The sequence below is a fragment of the Nestor notabilis genome, unplaced genomic scaffold (genome assembly GCF_000696875.1).
Source record: "Nestor notabilis isolate BGI_N333 unplaced genomic scaffold, ASM69687v1 scaffold1970, whole genome shotgun sequence".
Classification (NCBI taxonomy): domain Eukaryota; kingdom Metazoa; phylum Chordata; class Aves; order Psittaciformes; family Psittacidae; genus Nestor; species Nestor notabilis.
Genome location: NW_009911402.1, coordinates 24,300 through 32,740, shown reverse-complemented (window position 1 = coordinate 32,740; position 8,441 = coordinate 24,300). Strand labels below are relative to the sequence as shown.

Genomic DNA, 8,441 nt, shown 5'->3' with positions numbered 1-8,441 from the left:
TTCAAGGCCAGGTTGGACACAGGGGCTTGGAGCAACCTGCTCTAGTGGAAGGTGTCCCTGCCCGTGGCAGGGGTTGGAGCTGGATGAGCTTTAATGTCTCTTCAGCCCAAACCGTTGTATGATTCTATGATTTCTGCTTGCTCTCCTCTCCTGCTCAGGGTACTGACCACTCTCCTTTCTCCCTCACACCAGAACGCGTTCGTGGGCTTAACGAACCTCGGCGCCACGTGCTACGTCAACACGTTCTTGCAGATGTGGTTCCTTAACCTGGAGCTGCGGCAGGCCCTCTACTTGTGTCCCAGCACCTCCCTGGCTGGAGAGGGCATCCCGAAAGACAAAGGTGGGTGGAAGCTCCTCTGCTTTGAGCAGGTTTGCTCTTTTTCTCCTAGACTTTACCTGGGATTGTGTTTAGCAGGAGAATCCATGGGTGAAGCAAGAGCCACTCATCCCATCTCCGCTTTGTTGGTTTTGAGTCTGTTACCTGGCTTGTGGGAATGAACCAGCTTTTATTCGTGTTATTTCTTAACCCAAGAGTGACCTCATTTGGTTGGAAAACCTGGTTTGGGTTTCTTCCTTGCTGGGCTGCTTAATGATGGTGCTGGGGGTGGAAGCACTTGGGTTGGGGCTGACCTGGAGCCACATTCATCCCATAGGAGGGCAAAAATTTAGGATCCCAGTACAAGTGAGGCTCCCAGTTGCCCTCAGAGTGGACACCATGGCCTTGGGTGCCATTCTTTGTGTCCAGTACAGAGCTATGGGTGCACTCTGGATCCGATTCCTTCCATTCCTGTTTTTATGGTATCTTTAACCAATATCTCACCATTTGGGGTTAACAAGAAGCTGTTGCTACCTGGTAATCGGCACATACAGCATGAACACTTTACTCATGTGAGGCACTGTGGGATGGTTACAGTTGGACTCAATGGTCTTAAGGGTCTTTTCCAACCTGGGAAATGATTTTCCAATCGTGAATTATTTCAGGTTTCTATGATGTTTGGCTTGTGCTCTCAGCAGTGTCATGGACTCCTTCAGTTCTTACGATATCAGGGACTGTAGCGATAGGACAAGAGGTGATGGGTTTAAACTGAAACAGGGAAATTCAGGTTGGATACAAGGAAGAAGCTCTTCCCTGTGAGGTGCTGACAAAGGTTGCCCAGAGAAGCTGTGGCTGCCCCGTCCCTGGCAGTGTTCAAGGCCAGGTTGGACACAGGGGCTTGGAGCAACCTGCTCTAGTGGAAGGTGTCCCTGCCCTTTCCAACCCAAACCATTCTATGATTTTAAAATGGCTTTTACAAAACCATTTCATTTCTAATCATTAAGTTCCCCCTTACAAAGAAAGACCTGTCACTGGGCACAGCTACCTCTAGCCTTGAATTGCTGCCTGTAACTTGTGCAACATGTTGTTTTAATAGACTATGAGCCTCAGAGCATTTGTGAGCACCTGCAGTACCTGTTTGCCCTGCTGCAGAACAGCAAGCGGCGATACATCGATCCCTCCGGATTTGTCAAGGCGCTGGGCTTGGACACAGGGCAGCAGCAGGTAGGTTTGAGTAACCAGCTCCTTCAGAGCAGTGTGAAACTGCCCTTTTATGTTGGTTTAGTGTCTCTGAGCTGGGGTTTGCTGTTTGGTGCAAGCACAGAGTGGTGCTGCGGGCTCTTCCTGTCAGTGTTGGGGCTCAGGGGGAGCCCAGGTTAATCAGAAGGAGCCCAGAGAGCAATGGGATGAGGACAGGGAGTGGTGTTAGCACCTGATGGACCCTGGCACTGTGTGGAGTGGGAGCTGGAGCTGCCAGGAGGGTCCTTTGGCAGGGGCTTTATGGGCTGCTCCTCCCTGGTGAGTAGTTCAGGGGGGTTGAAGGGCCCTCACAGGGTGAGAAGATGTTTGTGGGGTCACCAGGAGCCAGCCAAGGTGCAGTGTGAGCGTGTGGGTCAGAGAGGGGTTAGAAAGGGACAAGTGCTGCAGGTGGGGCCCGTGGGGCTGTCAGTGAAGCTGGAGGGAGCTCACGAGAAGGGCACAGCTTGGAAGTACACTTAGAGGAGTTCAGAGGGAGACTGTGTGAGGAAGAGCCCCAGCTCTGTGTGTGTTTCCTTGGAAGGATGCAGGAGGGGAAGGAAGCAGTCACCACTGACCAGGGATACCGAGGGACAGCCGGGAGAGGCCAGAACCTCTTGTTCTTGGAAGAGGAAAGCGAAGGAGAGCCAGGATGGGAGAGGAAGGCAGGAGGGGATGAATCCACAGGGCAGCTTCTCAATTTTGGGGTGTTTTATTTTACCTTCAGACCCTCACACAAGCGGAGACAGCTTGTGTTGTATGCGGAGCTTTGAGACGAAAGCTCTGCAGGAGATTCCTTTCCCTTCCAGAGCCCTGTGAGGAGCAGGGCAGGAGTCAAACTGCCTGGCCAGGAGCCAGGTTACCTCCTGCTGGGGGCCTCACGCTCCTTTGAGGCAAATTCCTCTTTTCCTTTAGTTCTCCTGACGGGTCTTTTTATCCATTCAGTGCACGCCGCAGCCTCCGTGCAGCCCGTGTGTAGGGCTCTGGGTAATTTGTAGTAAATGAACAACAGGGTTGTGACTGGGCTTTGTGCTGCAGTGGGTTGTTAAGGGACTTGGGGTTCTTTTCCAGGATGCCCAGGAGTTTTCAAAGCTGTTCATGTCGCTGCTGGAAGATACTTTATCCAAACAAAAGAACCCAGATGTCCGAAACATAGTGCAGAAGCAGTTCTGCGGAGAGTACGCCTATGTCACGGTGTAAGTGCTGCTCTTTGGGAAGAGCCTTTCTGTAATTATTTAGCTGCTTTAGAACTTGAGGAGGGGAGCCCTTCTATCAACCAGGCAGGTAAGCTTCTGCCAGAGCATTTTGTAAGAGGTTTTTAGGTTTCTTCATGCTCTCTGTGTGGTGATGGTGCAGTTCTGCAGCTGCTTTTTAGCCTTTAATGATAATCTACCAAGTAAACCTGCAAGTGAGTTAATGAAATGTGAAGTCCTGCAGCTTGGGGATTGTATTTTCCTTCCTATGTTCTCAGAGCTGTGGATTTCACCTCAGAAATGATACAAAATGGTGTAAGCTGGTGCTCTTGCTTTTCCTGATAGATGCTACTACCCCGTTCACACCCTGCAGAGGTTTTGTGGTGTAGAGGTGTTAAACTTTTCCTCCTGGTTTTATAGCTCAGGAGTATTTTACTAGTGGCTGGGAAGTTCAGACAGGAACTAGTGAACTGTCCTGATCTGTTTTTGTCTTTGTTTCTTCAATCCTAGCTGCAACCAGTGTGGCAGAGAGTCCAAACTTGTGTCTAAATTTTACGAGCTGGAGTTAAACATCCAAGGGCACAAGCAGTTGACAGACTGTATAACAGAATTCCTTAAGGTATGAGCTCGGTGGGATTGGGGTCCTGCTATTCTTAGCAAGGTGGTTTAGTTCCTTCCTTCAATTAGCAGCCTTCGAGGTCGATTTCGGAGCAAAGCAACTGAGTTCTCCCAGTGAGGTGCATCCAAAGGGAAATGTATTTTCCGTGCACCCAGAAAATGAGGATTGAGCAAGCAAGGGGTGGTTCTGGACCAGAGCATAGAACATGTGCATGTTATGGCTTTAAAAAGCACTTTGAAGCCACGTGTTCAGTTAAAATCCTTTCCCTGCAGAGTTGGGAAAACATCCCCAAAGTCTGCCAGGAAATCCCTGCATGCTTTGTCATGGATAGCACCAGGAGAATGACTGCTTTTTGTGTCTTCCATATCAGTGCTCATCTGCACAGCAACAGGAGACATTCCCCGCTCCAGAATGTGCTCTCAGAAGTCCTAGGAAGGGCTGGGAATAGCTGTGGGAGCAGCTGCAAGTGCTTTTTAATTCGACTTGAAAAATCATCCTAGGTCTTAACTTGAGATCTTGCATGTTAAAGGGTCGAGATGTGGATTCAAACTGACAATATTCAGGGCAGGACTAACCCAAAGCCTCTGTGCCTGAGCTGTCTGGCTGCTTCACTGATGCACTCAGCAAACCGGTTGCTCTACTTGTGGCAGGTCTGCTATGGGAAAAGACTGGTTTGGGTACGTGCATTAAACCCTGCACTGGTGTACTTCAGGTTGGTCTGCTCCTCCTCCAAGTGAAACCATCCGTGACCTTGTTTAGGGCAGCTGGAATTCTTCTCTGGCCTAATCCTGCTGCTGGATCTACACAGATGTAGACAGTGACTCCTATAGGGTGGTGTCTGTGTGGCTGAGCACAAGAGGACAGGGCTTGCCAGGCAAAAACGTGGCTTTACATTAACTTGGTCCATGTGAACTCAGAAAAGGGCAATTTAATTAATTCTTCTCCTTTACTGTGGCCCTCATTAGGTATCAACCAACTCAGTCAAGTGGGGAGGAAACCTGGCAGCCTTGAAATGACCTGAGAACAAGGAATAGAGTCTAAAATTGTCCTTAAAGCGAGAGCAGCCCTCTCTGGCCATGCTGGAAAGTGCATTTTTAACCAAGAGGTTATTTTGGAAAGCAGCTGGGTAGAGACTTTAGTGATTTAAAAAACTTCTGTGCCCCTCAGTCTTCAGCTGTGGGGTGGCGTCGACTGGTCGTCACTGTTGAGTGGCGTGGACTGGTTTGAGTTTTCAGTGGTAACCTGGTCTCAAGCCCTTTCTTTCTGCCTCCCCTCCCTGCTCAGGAAGAAAAACTAGAAGGGGACAATCGTTACTTCTGTGAGACGTGTCAGAGCAAGCAGAATGCCACGAGGAAGATCAGGCTGCTGAGCCTTCCCTGCACGCTCAACCTGCAGCTTATGCGCTTCGTGTTTGACAGGTGAGCCTCCCACTGGAGTAAAACCTGGATCCTTCCAGATTCTTCTTTGGGAAGTCATCTGCTCCACTCTTCCTGCTTTAATTTGAGGATTTCAAAAAGAAGTGATGAATGCCCCATCCCTGGCAGTGTTCAAGGCCAGGTTGGACACAGGGACTTGGAGCAACCTGCTCTAGTGGAAGGTGTCCCTGCCCGTGGCAGGGGTTGGGACTGGGTGAGCTTAAAGGTTCCTCCCAACCCAAACCGTTCTGTGGTTCTATGATTCTGTGATTGAGGGTGTGTGTGGGCTTCTTGGTGGGTTTCAGGGGGAGTTATTTTCGGGTGTGAGCTGTTGCTGCTCTCTCTGACCTGAAGCTTTGCCTCCACACAGGCAAACTGGCCATAAGAAGAAGCTGAACACCTACATCGGCTTCTCAGAGCTGCTTGACATGGAGCCTTTCATGGAACAAAAAAGTGAGGTTTTAGCACTGTGTTTTGTTAACTTTACCCACCACCCCTCAGCACATCTCCTCTGAATCCCCTTTTTGATGGGAAGTCATGTCAGGAGTTGTTGGAAGCCTGTGTTTTAAATAACTCCCTCACTAAGTGGGTAGCGGAAGCCACAACCTACTTAGCAAGGTCTTGGAGAGATTCAAGTTCAGGAGCAGTCTTTATCTGCTGCCTTCTGAAATCATGAAGCAGTAGGAAGGAAAAGATCTGTGCTGTTGCATCGAGAGCACTGGATAACTGCTCTTTCCTTCCAGATGGTGTCTATGTCTACGAGCTGAGCGCTGTCCTCATCCACCGCGGTGTGAGCGCCTACTCCGGGCACTACATTGCCCACGTGAAGGACCCGCAGACGGGCGAGTGGTACAAGTTTAATGATGAAGACATAGAAAAGATGGAAGGGAAGAAACTGCAGTTGGGGATTGAGGAAGATCTAGGTAAAACCTTTAAGTTGTGAGTGCCCTTTTTAAAATCACTCTTTTCACCCAAACCACGGAGGCTGAGCACGTGGAGGCCCTGTTCCTCCTCAAACGACAGCGCTCCTCCGCATGCTGTCACTCACCTCTTGGGAGTAACGTGGCAAATGGTGCTTCTGGTAATCGCAGCCAGATTTTCTTCACCTCAGCCCTTTGTGAGTGTTTACACACACCTTGTGAGCAGCTCCTCTCCTATTTCCCTTGCCTGCCACACAGCAGATAAGGTGCTGATAACTCGGGCAGCAGTTGCCTATCAGGATGAAACAGGCATGGTGCTGCTTCCTTGGCCAGGGTGCAAAAGCAGGCGTAGGGACAGATAACAAGATTGCTTTCAGTTTCCTTAACGCATTATGGTTTTATTTCCATTGATGTGTTTTGCTTGGAGGCAGTAAAGAGTCTCCATTAAAACAAATCTTAATCCAAATAATGGCTTGGGAGCCAAAACTGCCTTTTTACTTCGAGATTTTTACTTCTCTTTGGGCTCTTCTGTTCTGATGCTGCCCAGATACCAGCATTCTCTGGATGGGATGAGGTCATGATTTCTTGGAGAGCTTGGGCTGAAGCTGGACCTGTGGGTTTCTTGGGCTACAGTTGATACAGAGGAGTGGTTCAGCCTTCAACTGGCACTTTGAGCACTTGGATTTGCAGTCACTTGGTGTTTCTTAGCACAGGATGCTTTGTAGCATTGGGAAACAGGGAAGTTAATGCCGGTGTGCTTTGCTGCAGTTGGACTTGAGGAAATGTCACCTTTCTTAAAGGATAGTAAAGTACCAGCTTAAGGGAAAGACCTCTTCAGATTTATTTGAACCATAGAATCACAAAGTGGTTTATGTGGGAAGGGACCTTAAACCTCATCCAGTTCCAACCCCCTTGCCACGGACAGGGACACCTCGGAGCAGGGGCTCCAAGCCCCTGTGTCCAACCTGACCTTGAACACTGCCAGGGATGGGGCAGCCACAGCTTCTCTGGGCACCCTGTGCCAGTGTCTCAGCACCCTCACAGGGAAGAGCTTCTGCCTCAGAGCTCATCTCTGTCTCCCCTCTGGCAGGTTAAAGCCATTCCCCTTGGCCTGTCCCTACAGGCCCTTGTAAAAGGCTCCTTTAGCTGTAAAGCCTGAGTAGCAGGCGTGCCTCGAGGTGTTCACCTCTCTTCAGCACAGCACCTGCGGATGCCGCTGCCTTTCCAGCTCTTGCCAGCAAACACCTCATAGGGCCCAGAGCAGCTCCATCATCCAGTTAATGTTTGACTCTCGCTTGCTCCCGGCCAGATTGTGAAGCAGGTTAGACATCTAGTGGCGTAACATAGAAAAAGAAGCCCTGAAAGGGAACACGAGCTGCTCAGCCTCTCTCTTTAACCTCCCCGGTTTCCCAGCATAGCAAACTAAATGCAAATAAACCTCTGTGGCCTCAATCTTGTAAGCTTTTATGCTTAACCACAAGCCAATGTTCTTGCTGAATGCACAAAGGGTAGCAGCAAAAAGTGTTTAGAAGCCTCTAGGCTGGGAGCCTTAAGATTTTGATCTGTTCTTTGCCTGCTCCAAGCAAAACCGAGGCTCTTCTTTGTTACAGTTGCCTGTGACAGCAGGAGGAGGTTGGGAACGTAAAGCAGAGGTCTGCTGCAGGCAGGGTCCTGTGTTCCCAGATGGGAACAATTTAGAAAGCATTTGGAGAAAATGCAAATAAAAAGTGTCTAGGAAGTGCCTTGGATGCGGTGGTGGGGGAGGCATGAGAATTTTTCCAGAATTTGGGAAAGACAGACACTTTTCTTAGTATTTTAATGCTCTAGTTAGAGTTTGGCCTATGGAGGGGCTGTTCCTTTATTGGTTTTCCATTCAAAAAGGTTGATTTTTGGAGCTGCAGCTGTAGGTAAGTGTGTTTTCCTTGCCCGGCAGCTTTGGGAGCAGCAGCTCCTGCAACGTGTGTTTGTGTCACACTGAAACGACGGTTTCCGTGGCTCTTTGCTCCCTAAAAGCTTTGTTACCCGACAGGATGACGCCTGTTTTTTCACAAACAACAACCTGTAAATAAGATTTTCTTCCCCTGGGGATTTGACTTTGTGCTTTGGTGTTGGGACACCAGAACTGGGGGGGGTGGGGGGAAGGATGTTTTTTCAAGAGCTGCTTTTGGCTCAGGGAGGTTTAACTGGGGAGAGAAAAAAGGCTCTTGTAGAAGGGCGGTTCAGAACTGTCTCCTAATTTTAGTCCCTTTGAATTGCCTTGCCTCCAGGAATGCTGGAGGGATTTGGGTCTGTCTTTGGGATCCAGTTTTGCTTCATGCCAAGCCCAGTGCTTGGCACTTGAGGCCTGGCAGGGCAGAGGGATGCCGGCTAGGTGGCAAACTCGTCCCACTCACAGAGGCTCCACGAGGGAGCTCATGTGGTGATTGTGTTTTCCCTCTGTTCCACAGCGGAGCCATCGAAATCCCAGACTCGTAAACCGAAGTGTGGGAAGGGGACGCACTGCTCCCGGAATGCCTACATGCTGGTGTACAGGCTGCAGACCCGGGAGAAATCCCTGACAGTCGAAGTGCCAGGTGAGTCACCTGGGACTGCCTTGGCCTCTCCAGCCCATCCTGTGATCATAGAATCATGGAATAGTTTGTGTTGGAAGGACCGTAAAGCTCATCCAACCCCAACCCCTGCCACGGGCAGGGACACCTTCCAATAGAGCAGGTTGCTCCAAGCCCCTGTGTCCAAGCTGGC

At 49.9% G+C, this 8,441-nt stretch overlaps 1 protein-coding gene across 1 annotated transcript in view; it reads left to right on the top strand.

The window, feature by feature from the left end:
* The window catches only part of USP48 (ubiquitin specific peptidase 48), a 31,221-nt gene that overhangs the window by 600 nt on the left and 22,180 nt on the right, over window positions 1–8,441 (top strand). The window contains exons 2-9 of the mRNA XM_010014440.1: window positions 193–340; window positions 1,413–1,540; window positions 2,624–2,748; window positions 3,256–3,364; window positions 4,649–4,782; window positions 5,150–5,232; window positions 5,523–5,702; window positions 8,147–8,272. Coding sequence (XP_010012742.1) covers window positions 253–340; window positions 1,413–1,540; window positions 2,624–2,748; window positions 3,256–3,364; window positions 4,649–4,782; window positions 5,150–5,232; window positions 5,523–5,702; window positions 8,147–8,272 — 973 coding nt within the window. The 5' untranslated portion in view covers window positions 193–252. The remainder of the gene's footprint in view (window positions 1–192; window positions 341–1,412; window positions 1,541–2,623; window positions 2,749–3,255; window positions 3,365–4,648; window positions 4,783–5,149; window positions 5,233–5,522; window positions 5,703–8,146; window positions 8,273–8,441) is intronic.